The following is a 19,945-nucleotide window of genomic DNA, read 5'->3' on the forward strand; positions in this document are numbered from 1 at the left end:
AAAAAAAAAAAAAAAAAAAACTCCCAAATATATATATGCTGCAACATTATCTATCTTCTGTTCTATTGTGCCTTCTCCTACTCCGTTCTCCAAACTACATGCACTTCCAATACTTGTGCGATCTAATCATTGTTGAGACCTCAAAATATACTCAGCTTCCCGTGGGCCTTACAATGGAACTTTTTGTAGTTCCGCAAGATCTTATAACAATATCCCTGTGGCACCTTAGCAGGAAAGAAACTCTCAAGTGCCTGCAAAAAACAAGCATTTCAAATCCACTTATAAAGGAGGATGGTTGATGAAACTGATAACAAATTATGAAGGACGACACAAATTCAAAAGTAAGAACCTGTAAGCTATACTATACTCCCCAACTTCCGATCCTCATCAATTCTCAGATGCAGTAATACAGTAGTTGATCGATTAGTATTGGAAGTGTATCAGCCAAGTGGGAACCAAAATGCATGGCCGCCAAGTCTAAACTCCCAATGCGAAAACCCAAGAGTTAAACTTTGAGAGCTTTAAAATAAAGTAATAAGATGAGTAGAGGTTGTGGATGCTTACTTGGAGCTTGCTGAGTTTAGTTCATGCCACCAAAACCTGTTTGATCACAAATACAGTACACCACAAACATTACTCTGTTCCTCAGAATAATATGAGCTATGGAGGGGATCGCATCGTCCCCAATCACGGGAAAATCAACTCCCTAAAGACTAATTATGATGCTTAAATCTCAAAAAACCTGACAGGTATATTTTGATTTTGGGTGAACAGGTTTCCATTTTTTCCATGGATGTTGGTGTTGTTCCAGTCTACCTTGATTATGCATTCCTCAATCTCCCACTCAAGACCTGAAGACCCTCAAAAGGGACAATTGACCTCCAATTCAGATGCCTCCACATGCAGCTTACTCAAATGGACAGAGAGGCCAGAGTTCTGAGGTACAGAGAGAAGAAGAAGAAGAAGAAGACCTGCAAGTTTGAGAAGACAATCAGGTACGCCTCAAGAAAGGCCTGGGCAAGAATAAAAGGCTGATTTGCGAAGAGAACAGATGTAGATACCAAGGGGGATCAGATATTGTATGCACCATTGATGGCAGAAAATGGATACGGAATTGTTCCATCATTCTGAATCCAAAGACAGACACTCTTTGTTTGAATTACCTGCAATATATGAATATTCATTTAGTGACCTTTAAAATCACCATACCAATGAAAAGTAAAATATGTTTATAAACTCAAAAACATGAAGAAAAAAAAAAAAGAAAAAGAGAAAGGCTAGGAAAAAGAAAGATTGACTATGGAAACTTTTTCCTCACAAAAGGATCAGAATTGAGGCAGAAGTAATGGAATAAGTAAAAAGGCAAACTGATAACGACCTTAGGTAAGCACTCAAAAGCCATGTACGACTTTTTAATCATATAAAATTCATACAAATTTAGTCACTCTACTATTAAAGAGGCTGAATATAACTAATGAAACACAATCTACTTTTACCAATAAACAGCAAATTCAGAGATTCTAGTTTGATAAAATAAGGACAAAAACAAAGATAGCATTTTGCAAATTAAGCAAGATAACAAATTTAAACAAAACAAATCAAAACTCATTGTTAATTCAAGGAAAGAGAACGAATTAAGATCGGAAATAGCCCCAAACCTGAGAAAGAAAAGATGTGGTGTTTCTTTGAGTCAAAATAATTATATTGGCTGAAGAAACAGCAGCTAAGGCCCCAATCCCTTGAAAGATATATAGAAGTCATTTTGTCCAAACGCTTCTTTTGCGTCTGCTTCTTCTTCTGTTTGCACCTATATATCCATACAAACAAAGCAAATTAAATAAAATAAATTAAAAGCTGGCCTCTAAACCAACAAAATAAATAATATAACACAATATAATAATGATATTAATATAACGATCCAAGCTGAGGTTCCATTACATACATACATACATACCCCAAATTAAAGGTATTGGAAAATTGCAGTATTCAAGCCGGCCCAGTTGAAGCACCATGCAAAATCTAGATAATAATAATAATATAATATAATACTACGTATAAACACACCAAATTAAAACATAACTAACTAACCTTGAACCGTATGTACTATCTTCCTTCATCCCAACAAAAACACTTTAGGAGAAACTCCCGAAAATGCTGCTCCAACCATAATTCTGCTCTTCTTCTTCTACACTACTACTTGTTGAAGAATCATCATTTTTTGTTGTTCCATCATCTTCAATTTCAATTTCTACGAAGCCTTTTGTTGATGGAAAGAAACGCACTTCTCCATCCGAGTTTCTATGTATTTCAAATAAACAAAGCAGCATCTTCTTCTGCAGAGGATGGAAATGAGCATACACCTCCAATACTTCTCCAATCCTTGTTCCCACCTCAAATTAAATTTCCTCATACTTTTTAAACTTAATATATTTCTGAGGTTCCTGCTTTACGATCCAAGCACCACTGCTTTTGCTTCTCACACTAACACCAACTCCATCAAACTCCTCATTACCATTATAATCACTGTTAATGATCTCAAAGTCTGCATGCCTCAAAAGTATTGGAATAATGCAACGTACATAACCTCTGCCAACATAAAGCGAAATCTGGACAGTATTACCTTCAGAACGTGCCTACATTATTATTATTATTATTATTATTATTATTATTATTATTATTATATAACCAAATTAGACAAAGATGAGGGAGGGGAACATAACTTAACTAACCTGGAACCAATTTTCAACCGAAGGAATGCTCAAACCGCTGCAATTTGTTATATCAACAAATTCAAGACTCTCCCATCTTGGAAGCTCAACCAAACTTTTGCAATTGGGAATTACCAACTCTTTCAGTCTTTTCAAGTTTTCTATTTTTTCCAATGACACACAATTTTTTGCAAAGAGACGCTCCAAACTAAGAGGAAGTTGTAGCAAAGCTCTTAGATTTTTCCAATCATTCAATATGAGACTTTTCAAATTAGAAAGTTGAGAAAGGCTGAAGGGTAGGCTTTGAAGATGAGAGCCACACCCCCATAAATCTAAATATTCCAATGAGGTAAAACTTCCAACAGCGATTATTTGTAGGCATTCTTGCAAATAGTTATAAGGGATAGTTAGAGCTTTGTGCTGTGCTATCGTAAGCTTTCGTAAGGATTCAAGACTCTCTAAGCCTGAAAGCTCAACCAAACTTTTGCAGTGTACAATATACAAACTTTCAAGTCTTCTTAAGTTGGATATATCTGTAATTTTTTCTAATGACTCACAATCATGTGCACTAAGATCCTCCAAACTAGGTGGAAGTCTTAAAAGTCCTCTAAGATTTTGCAAATTCCCGAGGTCGAGATTTCTCAAATTGGAGAGATGACAAAGGTCCAACGATAGGCTTTCAAGAAACCAAATTCCTGATAACACTAAACATGTCAATGAGGTCAAACTCCCAAGAGCAATTGGAAGATTTACTTGCTGCTGTGATTTGTTCAAACTCACAATCAGAGTTTCCAATGAGCATAAATTTGCAGCTGAAGATGGAAAAAAATCAACAGCTACTGAACCCACAGGCTCTCCCAGAAATAGGTCCTCCAGATTTCTCAAACATCCCAATGAAATGGGTAAATGTGAGATACCAGTTTTTATAGCATTTAGTATTCTTAGCTGCTCTAATTTTCCAATCTCAATTGGAAGCTCCCTCAGATTCTTGCAACCACGTAAAACTAACTGCTCAAGAGATTTTAACTTGCAAATGCTACTTGGAAGCCCCTCCAATTTCTCGCAACCCCAAAAATGTAACTCAACAAGCCTTTCCAAACTTCCAATTGATGAGTGCACATTCGCCAAGTTTGAACAACCTCCGAAGGATATTTCCTGAAGACTTTCTGCTCCAGTAAAGTCTGGTGTACTCTTAAGTTGTTCACAATCATCGAGCTTTAACATCCTCAAGCATACAAAATGCTGTTAAAATAAAATAAAGAGGTTTTAATGCATTGCTATTTTTTAGTCAAAGTTCTTTGCAAATATACACTGTTAAACTAATCAAGTATTAGACATACTAACCTGCATATTCGGTTGAAATTCTTCGATATTGCTTTTGCTCAAGTCTAACTCAACAAGTTTCGCACAATGAAAATCCGATTGTATGTGACTCAAACGGCAATTACGCAATCTTAAAAGCCTAAGCTCATTGGACAAAAATTTAAAAGATCCTCTAAGAAGAACACCATCTAAAATGAGTATTCGCAAATTTACCATCTTTGTGAATACTTCCGTACTCAAAGGCACATTCTTAAACATGTTAGAGTTTACGATCACCCCTTCAATTGCTTTTGTGCCCTAAAAAGTGTTTGATGTAGCAATATGTTAGATACTGTAAAATCTTTCATATTTTTAATAAAACTAAGTATTACAAGCAAATGAACTAGATTATAATAACTCAAGTACAAAGGGAATGTTTTACCTTGTTGCCTTGTAGAACATCAAAAACATCATTTGGGTCCACCAATCTACTTCGTTCGCCAAGATTTCTTGGAGATTCCTTTCGAACAATTTCTCTTCCCATATCCTGTACTAAATCATGCATCTCAAGCATTTTAAATCCATTTATTGTTAACAAACATCTTTCTATCAAACTTCTGATTCCACTTTCAGCATGAAAACCACAAGCTTCCAATATCATAACAGTGTTTTTTTTGCCATGCCCAACAAAAAAACAAACAATATCAAGAAAGATGTTTTTAGTATCACCATCAAGTGCATCATAACTTAATTCAAGAATTGTTTGAATATCGTCATGAGGATTCCTTCTTAATTTCTCAACATCTTCGATTCACTCTTGCACCAATCGTCCACGCAAATGAGAACCTATAATCGTAAGTGCTAATGGAAGTCCCCCAGTATAACTTGCTATCGTTTTGGATATTTCAGTATACTCCTCTAATGTTGTAGGAACACCAAAAACATGGCAACTTAAGAGTTGCAAAGAATCATCAATGCTTAATGTTTTAACCTTGTACTTCTCTTGTGTTCCAAGCTCACTCAACAAGTGAACATCTCTAGTTGTTATTATAATTGTACTACCTGAACCAAACCAATTTCGCTGACCTGCTAATGAGTCTAATTGACTTATGTGGTCTATGTCATCAAGCACAATAAGAACCCTTTTGGATTGCAGCCTTGCTTTGATCAAACTTATTCCTTCATCAACATTATCAATTTCAAAGTTCTTTCGTTTGAGTGTTTTGTGAAGAAGTTTCTCTTGTAAACCAACTAGACCACTGTGTCGTCCCTTATTAGAAACTTCTTGTCTAATATTTGCAACAAAGCAACTACCTTCAAACCCTTGAAAACTCATGATCAAGTGATTGTATATGGCTTTAGCAAGGGTTGATTTTCCGACACCACCCATACCAAAAATTCCCATCATCCGAACACCATCATTTGTTTGCATTTGTAATAAATGAAGTACATCTCCAACAAGAGAATCAATTCCAACGGGATGCTTTGCAACATTCATGGGCATAAAATTCAACACTCGTAGCACTTCTTCAGTAATAATCTCAATGAATTTTGACTCATACCTAATCAGATTTAAATTTATTGCATTAATCTGTCTATATATTGATTTAAAAAACAAAACAAAAAAAAAAAAAGGTGAAAAACACAATTAAGAAACCAAATTGAAAACACGACAGCAGACATTAATTAAAACACTATTCTACCAATTAAATCGTAGACTACGACCAATTAATAATCCATCGCAATAATAATTTAAAAATGTGTTCTCTTTCTTGACTAAAAGGTTAAGCTAATAGTTGAATTAGCAACAAGTGGACCATAATTTATTTTTATTGTTGGATAATATGGTGATTTGAGTCATGGCTTTTTACATGGGTTGGTTCTAATACCAAATTGAATGATATTTTCAGTTTAAATTAAAAAGTTAAGCTAATAATAACATTAAAAAGTTGAGCTAATAATTGAATTACATGTTTATATTTATTTGTTATATATGATGCATGCATACTTATAGGCTAAAAGTGTGAAAGAATTTTCCATCTTTAAAATATTGAACTGTATATCAATAATTCAATACAGATTAGATCCATGGGTACAAATTAAAATTCAACATAAATTAGATTTTCAAATACAGATTATGTTAAGAATCTAGTAAATTATATTTTGCAGACAAAATTTACTAAGAGATTTTTAAATATTTTCTATTAATTAAATATTGTTACCAACAAATACAATTCGCACTACAAAAAATTGTTCATTAGTTAGAGGTAAAACCATCACTAAAAAAATAAAAAACCATCATAAAAGACTTTTAATGACGGAAAATTTACCGTTACCACCCGTCGTTATTTCTTCCGAGGATAAAAACAAATAGTGACGGGATATGATACCATCATTAATAAGCATATAGTGATGGTGTATTTACCGTCACTAAAACGTTCTTTTGTGACAAAAAATTCCATCACTAATACAACTACTCATTAGAAAATACGATCGTCAATTACTATAAGTTCAAAAAGTTTAATACTTTTTTTTTTATATAATCAATCATAAATTAATACTGAAAATTTGTGAGGGGTGTAATTGTTTAGAACACTAATACCTAATCAGGCACTTCTTGTTGAGAAAAAGCTTGAATCCATTATGACCACAATTTCAAAGTACAGAATTTCGGAACAATTTTACACAATAAAATGTAGATATCACTATCTCTCTCTATTAAAACCTCACTTTAATATTTCTCCTAACTCCTAAGTGAAATTCTCTCTTCTCGGGTCTTAGTACATAAGATAGGGATCGGAATTGAATGCATTTCTTTCCTTGTTGGTTGGATATCTTTATATAACCTTACAAGAGATCCTTTATCTTTAGTCCGCATAAGAATGTGATTTCTTAATTAACGGGAACTTATATTCTCACTTTATCTTGGTCTTTGATTCTTCCAGTTTGACCGAGATTAAAATTTATATTTTTGTCAATAATTTAAGACAACAAAATTAGTCAACAATTACTACTTTTAAAAATTAATTAAAAAGCACAGTTAGAAGATTCAAATTTTTCTCTTTCAATTATTTTTAAAATTTTTCTTTAAAAAAATTACCATAAATATGAATTTACTATATGAGTAAGTGTGTCAGCAGGCAAATATAATCAAATAAAAGGAAATCAAAAGAGTTAGGATTACCCATTTGGCATGGTTTGCAAATCCCATCCAGACAAGTTAGCAGCTATAGTGAGTGCATCTTTCCACTCATTGACTTTTTGATCCCCAAATCGGTGTTTGTGTAGAGTTAATGCATCACCAAAGGTGCTTGTATGTTTACGAACCTCTGAAGGATCAACATGGTAAAATATGGGATAAACAATCTGATTCAACTTTTGTTTACACTCCATGATCTTCACAAGCTCATTCAGACACCATCTGGATCCGGCATAGTCTTTGGAGAATACGATGATGGATATCATTGACTCTTCTATGGCTCTAGATAGCTCAACAGAAATATCCTCGCCTCTCCGGATTGATTCATCATCCCGGAAGATGTTAACCCCAGCTCGCTTCAAATCTGCATAGAGATGATCAGAAAAGGATCCTCGCGTCTCACCCCTAAAACTCAAGAAAACATCATATGTCATGCGAGCATACGATGGAGAAGATGATGATGCCATACTCGATTGAAATCTGAGTATACTATCTGTCTGGATTTTGTATCAGCTTGCCTTTGGAGCTATGAAGTAAAGATTTGTGTTAAAGAACTTTGAAAACGCGTGTATAGTAGCAGATCAGCAGCGATTACTTAATTGGTCTTCTTAATAATTTCCCACTACACCGTACCAACCCAATAATTCTACATAATAATGCATCCTTTTTCTAGACCCCACCTATTTACCATCAATCATGTTAAGTGCTCATGCTTTTTTCCTTGTGCTCAGTTGAGTTACCATGATTTACATCTTTACATCCTGCTTTGTCGGGTTGGGATTCAACCTTTTGGAAGAATGAATATAAATTAATTTTAAAATTTACATAATTCAAATAGTTATGTAATATGAATTATTTTTATTCAAATTTTTATATAATACCATGTAGTAAAAATGTAAAACTAAATTACTTTTTTTTAAAAAAAAATAAATAAAATAAAAAATCTACTATAATATACAACATATTGTCATTATCACAATGTCACCTAGCTTCCAACAAAATTAACATAGTGGAGAGTGGGGCTAGTACTAAAAACTTTTCAACATAAAGCAATTAATTAAAAGCAATGATGAAGAATGTGGCTAGACCTTTTTGTTTTTTTGTTTTTTTTTTTTTTTGAGCAACAGAACCTTTTTGCCGGTGAATAGCCCAGTGATAAGCAAAACCTCTTAAGGTCATACATCAAACCTAATTTGGATTTTACAGGCATAGTATCAAGAGAAAGAAAAATCTTCGGAGAGGCGGCGGCAAAGCCCTCCTCCGCCAGTGCATCTGCCACCTGATTAGCCTCCCGAAAGACGTGTCGGATTGAGGACCCCCAATCCGAGAGGCAAGAGCGAATGTAAAGCACAACTTCCCTTATCCTCCGCGGGATCATCACTCCCGGAGAGGACACAAACCTGACTAGCGTGAGAGAATCCGCCTCAACCTCTAGAGGCCGCATGACAACTGTATCACGCCATCGAATGACACACTGCAATGCAAGTGCTTCTGCTTCCAATACTAATGATGCTTCGAGGCGATAGCATAAGCCTACAACCAGTTGAAGTGGAGCTTTGCCGAGCAAGCGTCCTGAATTGATGATAGACAGCGAACCCCCAAACCGCCTTCATCCGTGCATGGGCAGACAAACGTTCCTCCACATCACCCGAGCAAGCGTCCTGAATTGATGATAGACAGCGAACCCCCAAACCGCGTTTATGTTTGTGTTCGTTTGTTAAGGTTTTTGAAAATCATGTTCGTGTTCGTTTGTTAAGCGTTCGTTAGTGTTTGTTAACGTTCGCGAACATGTTCACGAACGTGTTCGTTAACATTAACGAACACGTTCACGAACATGTTCGTTCATGTTCATACACACGTCCGTGAATGCTTAATAACCAAATATATGAACATGTTCATGGTCACAATTTGTTCGTGAACAAGAAATAATATATGTTCATGAAAAATAACCAAACAAGTAACACAACTACAAAGAGAATACAAACAAACATTAAATGAACACAAACGAGCTTGTTCACGAACATTATGAAACGAACACTAAACGAGTTTATTCGCGAACATTATTAAATGAACACAAATGAGCTTGTTCACGATCTCTTAGCAAACGAACTTACAACTGTTCATACTCTGTTCGTTTATAAACCGAGCTCTAAATTTTGTTTGTTAATGTTCGTTTATCTTAATAAACGAACATAAACGAACGCTTACCGAACACGTACACGAGTAGTTTAACGAAAGCTCTGTTTGCTAACACCACTTCTATCCTATCACTAAGGAAGGAGGTATGTCAAAGATTCTCATTTTGAAGACATGCCTAGCTCTCTTCTTTTGTGGGGGTTTTCATCCAAAGGAACCAAGAACAGATAGAATTGTTGATGCCACCGCACCAAGAAAGAAGCAGGGAAAATTATAAATTAATTTTAAATATTAAAAATAACAAAAAAAAAAAATTAAAAGAAAAATGGTTAAATAGACCTCTTAAACTTTATGTAAAAAAATATAATTAGACCTCTGAATTTTAATAAGTTACAACTAAACACATTAACTTGTTGACTTATTTAATTAAATCAAATAATAGTCGATTACCTAAAGGTAACTAGTAAAATGTAGATGTAATAAATCAATTAATTTTTTTAACAAAATGACAAAAAAGCTGACCATGACTTCCCCATCAGATTGGATGAAGAAAGTCTGTTGACACCTTAGCAAGAAAGAAACTCTCAAGTGCCTGAAAAAATCCAAGCATTTCAAATCATAAAGAAGGAAGGTTGATGAAACTGATAAACAAATTATGAAGAACACAAATTCAAAAAATAAGAACCTGTAAGCACTAATACAGTAGTTGATCGATTAGTATTGGAAGTGTATCAGCCAAGTGGGAACCAAAATGCACGGCCGCCAAGTCTAAACTCCCACTGCGATCGAAAACCCAAGAGTTTAACTTTGAGACCTTTAAAATAAACTAATAACATCAGTAGAGGTTGTGAATGCTTACTTGGAGCTTGTTGAGTTTAGTTCATGCCACGAAAACCTGTTTGATGACGAGTACAGTACAACACAAATCAGCAGCAGCATTACAATATTCTATGGAGGGGATCGCATCGCCCCCAATCACCCGAAAAATCAACTCAATTATACACAGGGACTGCAACAGCATAACCACTGCAAGGAATGGAATATGAGAATTTTAACACTGGATATGGTTATCCACCATCCATCGCATATCCAATTGTCTCACTTAACGTAAGACTTTTTTTTTTTTTTTTTTTTGTTCATAAGGAATTTAAGATATCAATATATTCCAATAAAACCGAACGTGGAATGAAACCTTGCTGAACGTTGCTCTTTTTGAATGAAACACGGTGTTCATCAATAGCTGCTCTCTGGTCCTTGGAATGAAACCATAGTTACGTGGATAAACAACAAATGAGTAGAGAATTCGATCAATCTAATCTAATCTAATCACATAAAATTTATAAATTAAAGCTGGAGACAATACTATTAAATTAAACAGGCTGAATATATAACTAATGAAACACAATCTATTTTTACCCATAAACAACAAATTCAGAGATTCCAGTTTGATAAAATAAGGACAAAAACAAAGATAGCATTTTGCAAACTAAGCAAGATAACAAATTTAAACAAAACAAATCAAAACCCATTTTTAATTCAAGGAATAATGAAAGAGAACGAATTTAGATCGGAAACAGCCCCAAACCTGAGAAATATCTGCAAGTAAAGATGCAGTGTTTCTTTGAGTCAAAAGAATTGGCTGAAGAAACCAATCCCTTGAACGATATATAGCAGCCATTTCGTCCAAAAGCTTCTTCTGCTTCTGCTTCTTCTTCTGTTTGTACCTAGGAAAATACTACATGTACGTACTCCCATTTTGTAATCCCAACTTATACTCCAACTTATCAGAATCCGCCACATCAGGTAAAATTTAGGGAGTAAGATTGGGGAGTACATGTAGTAGAACTCTTCTACCTATATATCCACACAAACAAAACAAATAAAATAAATTAAAAGCTGCACGTTTTGGACATGATCACTATATTAATTAATTTTAAGCATGCATATATAAAAACAAGATAAATAGGATCAAATACTATACGAACCCGTAAAATCATCTATCAGACACAAAGTGCAGTATTCAAACCGGCTGGCCAGTTGAAGCAGCAAAATCTAGAAACTATATATATATATATCATCTTATGAGCTATCATGCCTACATTACATTATGGAATTAATATAACATACATACAGTTAATATCTATTCTAAGTATTATTACAACCTAAGCTAACTACCTACTATAATAATAATAATATGAATTAACACACCAAAATAAATCATCTGATCTATCATATCAGAGACAAAGTGCAGTGATACAGACTAAGTAACTAACCTTGAACCATATGCATGTCACTTTTCAATATAATTGAAGGAATGGAATCCCCAAACAAAACTAGCTAGCTGCCAGTAGTCAGATCAGAGGATGGTAATCTGATCTGCATCCACTCTCATCCCGGCCAACAAAAACACTTAAGGAGAAACTCGGGAATAATGCTGCTGCAAAATCTTCTTCTCCAACCATAATTCTTCTGCTCTTCTTCTTCTACACTACTTCTACTTGTTGAAGAATCATCACTTTCTTGTATCGCCATTATTCTAATTTCATTTTCTGTTGTTCCATCATCATCATCATCATCATCAATTTCAATTTCTACGAAGCCTCTTGTGGATGGAAAGAAACGAACTTCTCCATCTGAGTTTCTATGTATTTCAAATAAACAAAGCAGCAGCATCTTCTTCTGTAGAGGTGGATGGAAATGAGCATACACCTCCAATACTTCTCCAATCCCCCTAATTGTTCCCACATCTATTTCAATTCTTTCATACTTTTTAAACTTAATATATTTCTGAGGTTCCTTTACGATCCAAGCACCAGTGGTTATGCTTCTCACTCTAACACCAACTCCATCAAACTCCTCGTTACCATAAAAACAACTATTAAAGATGTTAATGGGTGTATGCCCCAAAAGTTTTGGAATATACCAATGTACAGAATATTCCCGGACTTGAAGCAAAATCTGGACAGTATTACCTTCAGAACGTGCCTACATCATTATACAATCAAATATCAAAACCATTACCATCAATCAGACAAAATGAGGGAAAGGAACATAACTTAACTAACCTGGAACCAATTTTGAACTGAAGGAATCCTCAAACCACTGCAATTTGTTATCTCAACAGATTCAAGACTCTCCCATCTTGGAAGCTCAACCAAACTTTTGCAATTGGAAATATACAACCCACTCAGTCTTTTCAAGTTTTCTATTTTTTCCAATGACACACAATTATTTGCTGAGAAATACTCCAAACTAAGAGGAAGTTGTAGCAATGCTCTTAGATTTTTCCAATCATCCAATTTGAGACGTTTCAAATTAAAAAGATGAGAAAGGCTGAAGGGTAGGCTTTGAAGATGATAACCACACCCCGATAAATCTAAAGATTCCAATGAGGTCAAACTTCCAAGAGCAATTTGTAGGCATTCATGCAAATAATTATAAGGGATAGTCAGAGCTTTGCCATGTGCTATCATAAGAACTCGTAAGGATTCAAGACTCTCTAAGCCTGAAGGCTCAACCAAACTTTGGCATTCCATAATAGTCAACCATTCAAGTCCTCTCAAGTTTGATATATCTACTATTTTTTCTAAGGACTCACAATGTATTGCACTAAGACACTCCAAACTAGGTGGAAGTTTTAAAAGTGATCTAAGATTTTGCAAATGTAAGAAAGTGAGCGATTTCAAATTGGAGAGATGGCAAAGGTCCAACGATAGGCTTTCAAGATACCAAATTCTTGATAACTCTAAATGTGTTAATGAGGTCAAACTCCCAAGAGCAATTGGAAGATTTACTAGCTGCGATTTGTTGAATTTCGCAGTCAGAAATTCCAATGGGCATAAACTCGGAACTGGAGATGGAAAAAAATCAAGAACTACACCAACAGGGTTTCCCAGGTCTAGGGACTCCAGATTTGTCAAACATCCCAAAGAAATGGGTAAATGTGAGATACTAGTATTTAAAGCATCTAATCTTCTTAGTTGCTCTAATTTTCCAATGTCAATTGGAAGCTCCCTCAGGTTTTCACAATAATCTAAATCTAAAACTTCAAGTGATTTTAACTTGCAAATGCTACTTGGAAGCACCTTCAATTTCTTGCATCTCGACAAATTTAACCCAACAAGCCTTTCCAAATTTCCAATTGATGGGTGCACATTCGCCAAATTTGAACAATGAAAGAAGGATATTTCCTGAAGACTTTGTGCCCCAGTAAAGTCTGGTGTACTCTTAAGTTGTTCACAATAATTGAGATTTAACATCCTCAAGCATACAAAATTCTGTTAAAATAAAATAGAGAGGTTTTAATGCATTTCTATTTTTTAGTTGAAGTTCTTAGAAAATATGCAATGTTAAAATAATTAAGTATTAGACATACTTCTTTTAAAAAAAAAAAAAGTATTAGACATACTAACCTGCATATTGGGTTGAAATTCTTCGATATTGCTATTGCTTACGTCTAACTCAACAAGTTTCGCAAAATGAAAATCCAATTGTATGTGACTCAAACAGCAATTACCCAACCTTAAAAGTCTAAGCTCATTGGACAAATATTTAAAAGATCCTCTAAGAAGCAGACCATCTAATATGAGTATTCGCAAATTTACCATCCTTGTGAATACTTCCATACTCAAAGGCACATTCTTTAACATGTTAGAGTTTACGATCATCCCTTCAATTGCTTTTGTTCCCTAAAAAAGTGTTTGATGTAGCAATATGTTAGGTACTCTAAAATCTTTCATAATTTTAATGAAACTAAGTATTACAAGCAAATGAACTAGATTAATAACTCAAGTAAAAAGGAAATGTTTTACCTTGTTGCCTTGTAGAACATCAAAAACAACATTTGGGTCCACCAATCTACTTTGTTTGCCAGGATTTCTTGGAGATTCCTTTCGAACAATTTCTCTTCCCATATCCCGTACTAAATCATGCATCTCAACTTTTTTAAATCCTATATCTCCATCTATTGTTAACAAACATCTTTCTATCAAACTTCTGATTCCACTTTCAACATGAAAACCACAAGCTTCCAGTATCATAGTCGTGCCTTTTTTTTCATGCCCAACAAAAAAACAAGCAATATCAAGAAAGATGTTTTTAGTATCACCATCAAGTGCATCATAGCTTATTTCAAGAATTCTTTGAATATCGTCATGAGGATTCCTTCTTAATTTCTCAATATCTTCAATCCACTCTTGCACCGATCTTCCACGCAAATGAGAGCCTATAACTGTAAGTGCTAATGGAAGTCCCCCAGTATACCTTGCTATCATTTTGGATAGTTTAGTATACTCCTGTAATGCTATAGGAACACCAAAAGCATGCCAACTTAAGAGTTTCAAAGAATCATCAATGCTTAATGTTTTAACCTTGTACTTCTCTTGTATTCCAAGCTCACTCAACAAGTGAACATCTCTAGTTGTTATTATAATTGTACTACCTGTACCAAACCAATTTCGTTGACCTGCTAATGATTCTAATTGACTTATGTGGTCTATGTCATCAAGAACAATAAGAACCCTTTTGGATTGCAGCCTTGCTTTGATCAAACTTATTCCTTCATCAACATTATCAATTTCAAAATCCTTTCTCTTTGAGTATTTTGTGAAGAAGTTTCTCTTGTAAACTAATTAGACCATTGTGTCCCTTATTAGAAACTTCTTGTCTAATATTTGCAACAAAGCAACTACCTTCAAACCCTTGAAAACTCATGATCAAGTGATTGTATATAGCTTTAGCAAGGGTTGATTTCCCAACACCACCCATGCCAAAAATTCCAATCATCCGAACACCATCATTTATTTGAGTTTGTAATAAATCAAGTACTACTCTAACATGAGAATCAATTCCAACAGGATGCTTTGCAACATTCATGGGCATAAAATTCAACACTCGTAGCACTTCTTTAGTAATCACCTCAATGAACTTTGACTCATACCTGATCAAATTTTAAATTTATTGCATAAAATAATCTTTGTCTATACATTGATTTAAAAAAAAAAATACAAGGAAAGCGTAAAACTCAAAATCTATACTATTAATAAAAACAAAATCCTTCATTTTAACTTCCCGCCCAAAACAGTCATACACTATTAAGGTTTGCATAATATTGTAAAATAGTATAATACAATTCCTAATATGATTTTTTTTTTGAAGGTTCCTAATATGATATATTTTTCCTACTTTCTTATTTCATACTACAATTCTACATTAAAATTCATATTCGTAATACAATACAACAATATTAAAATTCATATTCCTATTTAACAATATTATGCTGTCTCTACTCCAATTCGTATGAGATAGAATGAGTTTAATATTAAATAGATTACACAATATAATATTTAAACAACTAATATACTAAAATTAATGAGTTTAATTAAGAAATTAATTGCACAGATAATTATTATGTTAATTAACATAATAATTACACAAACATTAGTATAATTACAATTAAACAGGGGTCATTGATTTATCTTTTTTATAATTACAACTAGTATTTTCACCTGTGCGTTGCACAGAATGAATTTGTTATAATATTTTAAGAATATTTTGATCGATATACATTTGTATATATTGTAACATTGAATATTATATAGTAAAATTTTGCGTAATAACGTAATTTTATAAGAAATAATGACTTATTAATTATTATGTAATTTTATAAGGAAATAATCGATCCAGCCCATTTCATCAATTGCACAATATAATAATTATTGTTATAATTCATATAATTGTATGTTGTTTCAAATATTCTTAAAATATTATAACAAATCAATGTGCAACGCACGGGTGAAAATACTAGGATTTTAAGAATATTTGAATCAGTATACAATTATATAAATTATAACATTAAATATTATATTGTGCAATCTATTTAATATTAAAAATACAACAATATTCAAATTCCTATTGATAAGAGTCTAAATGTTGATAATTTCACCTTGCATTTAAGCTTATTTTCCTTGTTATTTGTTATAATTTTGCCTAAAGTGTCCCTCATTTGATTCATTTGTGTGTTTATGTGTAATTCTTGATGATTTAGATGAATTGAATGATTTTTGGGGCATTTCGAATGCATGTAGAGTCAATGGGAGCCAATGAGAAGCTATGAAGATGAGGGCAACACCTCTTGGAGAGTCAAATTGTGATGTGTTTAGTGGTCTTGGTCATTTGGACAAACAAAGTCAAAAGTGGAGCAAAAGAGCAAGAAAGTTGAAATTCCCACACAAATCGTCCAATGCTCATTATTTTGGCCATATCTCTGCGTAGAAATGTCCAAATTAAGTGATGTTTATGTCATTGGAAAGCTAACTTGAAGGGATACAACCTTGATGAAGATCACAAATGCTAATTCAAAGGTTTTGGGGTGAAAAATAGCCTAGAAGTGAAAGCAGGTGCACAGAATTTCTCCCTACAAGTAGCCACGGGATTGGCCACGCCTGTGGCCGTTCCAGTGGCCACATTCTTGTGGAGACTGATTTCTGGCCACGGGATCAGCCACGCCCGTGGCCAGTGTTCTTTACTTGTATTTAACTTCATTTTCATTCATTTCAACATGGTTCAGACCGGTTTAGAACCCTAACTTCTCTCTTTCATTTTCTTTTATATTTTTAGGTTAGATTAGACTTATATTTAGGTCTTAAATATTCTGGAAGCTTGGATTGAAGAATTTAATCTTGAATTTCAAAGATTTCATATCCATTTTCAATAGATAAGTTTTTTTTTTTTTTTTTTTTGGGAAATTCAATAGATAAGTTTTTCTTCTCTTTATTTCATTCCTTTGCAATTTACTTTCTTGTTTTATTGCTTTGATCTTATATCTTGTGTTTGTTATGGATTTCCTTGTTGATTATGAATATTGTGAAATTTGAGACTTGACCTTGATGTTGTTGATTGACATGATTATTTGAGTCTCGATTAGGGAGTGACAACCTAGTCTAGGCTCAAGGGGTTGATCAACCATACTTCACCTTTGAGAAAATGAGAGTGTGTGATGTTATGAACACCAAGTGTTTGATGAAATGCCTCTTAGACATTCATGAGTGATGAGAATGTCTTTGAATATTCTAGGAGTGTGGGATGACCTTGAGAAAGGCTTCCCTATCGTTATATGACATCTATCATCTTTTGGCCTCCAATTTGGTTTAACTATCTTGACCTACCTTTAGTTCCTATCTACCTCCAATTTCTTATCATTGGTATTCATTAAAGTGTGTTTTTGATATTGTGTTTATATCCATATCTCCCCTTTGTTTTGGCTAGATTACCATGAGGAGCATTAGTAACTTATGCTTGGAACCCTAAAGCTCTACTCCTATTGCCAATCCTTGTGAGAACGATATCCGGTGTAAGGATACCCTCTTACACATCCACTCACCCAAAAGACTACTTCATCACCTATTCATAGTTTTCCGTCACAACTCAATATTGAACCAATGACATTTAGTTTACTTCAATCTATTATTTGACTTTGTTATTTGTTTTTCATTATTTATAAATAAACTAATTTTTTTTCCTTTTAAGAGTTGATGTTATCGGATTCAGATAAAAAAACAGTTTGCTCTGGTGGAGTTTGAGAAGTTGCTATCTTTGTGGGGGAAGAGCCTAAAGGACTTTCCAAAAATCCCAATTCTAGACAAAACTAGCATGGGTTTGAATGAAAACATGTTGACAGCCGAAGAGTTGACGTATAACAATGAATCGTTGAAGACATAGCATGAAACATTGGTAATACAATTGACTGACAAGCAAAAGAATGTTTACGACTCTGTGATGGACGATATTGATTCCAATGGAGGTGGATTGTTCTTTGTGTATGGTTACATAGGAACATGTAAGATGTTCGTGTGGAGAACATTATCATCAAAGATAAGGAGTTGCAGTAATATTGTTCTGAATGTTACTTCCAATGCAATAACATATTTGCTCTTGTTGGGAGGTAGGACGACGCATTCCATATTTGCTATACCACTCTCTTTGAACAAAGATTCCACATGCAATATATTGCAAGACAGTGACCTTGCTGAGCTTATAATAAGGAGCAAATTGATAATAGGGATGAAGCACTGATGACGCACAAACACTGTTTTGAGGATTTGGACAAAACCACAAGGGATCTATTGAGGTTCTCCATACGGCTGGGTAATGCTGAAAAGCTAGACTTTTGGTAGAAAGACAGTAGTTTTGGACAGCGATTTTAGACAAATCCTATATGTTATTCCGAAAGCAACAAGACCAGTAGTTGTCGGAGCAACTATTAATTCTTCATACCTGTGGACAAAATACAAGGTATTAAAGCTCACCAAAAACTTGAGACTATGGACCTTATCTTTAGAGAAAGATAGATAGACAGTTGATTGGTTTTCAAAATGGATTGCAGACATCAGAGATGAGATTGTAGGGGTTGTAAACATCGGTTCATTTGAGATCGATATTTCGGCATGATTTTTTGTTGAAGTGTGGACACGATCCCGTAGCAACTATAGTGGAAAGTACCTTCACAAGCTCGATATATGGCATGCTTGATGAGTCACAGCTACAAGACCGAGCGATCTTCTCGTCGACTTTAGATGTCATTGATCAAATTAATCAGTACATGTGCGACATGAATACTGCAAAAAAACGAACATATTTAAGTTGTGACTCTTTGTGTAAGGTAGAATCAAACAGTGAAAATCTATCATAAGTGCACACTCCTGAATTCGTAAATAGTTTAAGATTTTCGAGTCTTCTTAATCACTCATTGACATTAAAGATCGGTGCACCTATTACGTTATTGCGGAACAATGACCACTCTCTTGGTCTTTGTAACGAGAGGCGGCTCATCATCACAAGATTGGCAGATCACATTGTCGAAGCAAGAATAATTAATGGGACACGTGAAGGAACCAAAGTTCTTATCCCCCGAATGTCTCTCACTCCCTCTGATACGAGATTTCCCTTTAAGTTCCAGCGTAAAAAATTCCCGTTAATGCTTGCATATGCCATGACTATCAACAAAAGTCCATGCCAAACACTAACTCACGTTGGGTTATTGCTAAAAAACTGGTCTTTAATCACAGACAATTATACGTGGCTTTCTCCTGAGTCACCCACCCTGATGGCCTGAAGGTGTTAGCTCTAGACGAGGATGAACAAGATTGTGGTGCGACTACCAAAAGATTTTTAATAATGTGTAAATACAATCGATAATATTATGTTTTTTTTTTTTTTTTCAAAATGTCAAAATGTCTATATATCTAGACAACAATATATCCTCTATACAAATGAATTAGGATAGCAATTGATTACTATAACTAAATTGCTAGGGAACGAGCACATTTGCCCAATTTATAAAAATCCTAAACAATGATAAATAAAATCTCTAAAGTTACAGCACGCATGCGTACATCTACACATTAGCTATTAATTTGAGCAATTATTTGCTCGAATTCAAACAATAATATAACATCAACAAACATAAACGATACAAACCATATCTTCAATTGCACTATATAATATTTGATGTTATAATTTAAATAATTGTATATCAATCCGAATATTCTTAATATATTATAACAAATCCATTCCGTGCATCGCAAGGATGAAAATACTAGTT

General features: G+C 34.1%; 2 protein-coding genes and 2 long non-coding RNA genes across 4 annotated transcripts; all 4 read right to left on the minus strand.

Moving 5' to 3' along the window:
• Window positions 1-11: 11 nt before the first annotated feature.
• On the minus strand, window positions 12-18,436 carry LOC109146713 (TMV resistance protein N-like). The gene is made up of 12 exons (XM_019294369.1): window positions 18,432-18,436; window positions 14,157-14,934; window positions 13,758-14,033; window positions 13,431-13,622; window positions 12,111-12,330; window positions 2,089-2,401; window positions 1,659-1,807; window positions 1,062-1,163; window positions 743-971; window positions 565-600; window positions 350-477; window positions 12-251 (listed from the first exon to the last, which is right to left on the minus strand). The coding sequence occupies exons 2-6, from the start codon at window positions 14,616-14,618 to the stop codon at window positions 2,397-2,399; spliced, it is 1,155 nt and encodes a 384-aa protein (XP_019149914.1). The 5' UTR covers window positions 14,619-14,934; window positions 18,432-18,436; the 3' UTR covers window positions 12-251; window positions 350-477; window positions 565-600; window positions 743-971; window positions 1,062-1,163; window positions 1,659-1,807; window positions 2,089-2,396.
• On the minus strand, window positions 2,513-11,168 carry LOC109146723. The gene is made up of 3 exons (XR_002048486.1): window positions 10,762-11,168; window positions 9,740-9,741; window positions 2,513-2,523 (listed from the first exon to the last, which is right to left on the minus strand). It is a non-coding gene; the product is annotated as an uncharacterized LOC109146723 (long non-coding RNA).
• On the minus strand, window positions 4,689-7,766 carry LOC109146712 (TMV resistance protein N-like). Its single transcript, XM_019294368.1, has 2 exons — window positions 7,195-7,766; window positions 4,689-5,572 (listed from the first exon to the last, which is right to left on the minus strand). The coding sequence occupies exons 1-2, from the start codon at window positions 7,674-7,676 to the stop codon at window positions 4,822-4,824; spliced, it is 1,233 nt and encodes a 410-aa protein (XP_019149913.1). The 5' UTR covers window positions 7,677-7,766; the 3' UTR covers window positions 4,689-4,821.
• On the minus strand, window positions 9,905-10,620 carry LOC109146725. The gene is made up of 3 exons (XR_002048488.1): window positions 10,538-10,620; window positions 10,205-10,371; window positions 9,905-9,937 (listed from the first exon to the last, which is right to left on the minus strand). It is a non-coding gene; the product is annotated as an uncharacterized LOC109146725 (long non-coding RNA).
• Window positions 18,437-19,945: the final 1,509 nt, after the last annotated feature.

The sequence above is a fragment of the Ipomoea nil genome, unplaced genomic scaffold (genome assembly GCF_001879475.1).
Source record: "Ipomoea nil cultivar Tokyo-kokei standard unplaced genomic scaffold, Asagao_1.1 scaffold1936, whole genome shotgun sequence".
NCBI classification, from domain to species: domain Eukaryota; kingdom Viridiplantae; phylum Streptophyta; class Magnoliopsida; order Solanales; family Convolvulaceae; genus Ipomoea; species Ipomoea nil.

Bases quoted from the DNA above. Each gene is read 5' to 3' on its own strand.
- LOC109146712 (XM_019294368.1), bottom strand. From the start codon at position 7,676: ATGGCATCATCATCTTCTCCATCGTATGCTCGCATGACATATGATGTT. The intron at 5,573-7,194 runs GTAATCCTAACT...AAATCTGATTAG, and splicing joins TTGCAAACCATGCCAAATGG to GTATGAGTCAAAATTCATTG.
- LOC109146713 (XM_019294369.1), bottom strand. From the start codon at position 14,618: ATGATAGCAAGGTATACTGGGGGACTTCCATTAGCACTTACAGTTATA. The intron at 14,034-14,156 runs GTAAAACATTTC...ACACTTTTTTAG, and splicing joins ATGTTCTACAAGGCAACAAG to GGAACAAAAGCAATTGAAGG. The intron at 13,623-13,757 runs GTTAGTATGTCT...TTATTTTAACAG, and splicing joins AATTTCAACCCAATATGCAG to AATTTTGTATGCTTGAGGAT.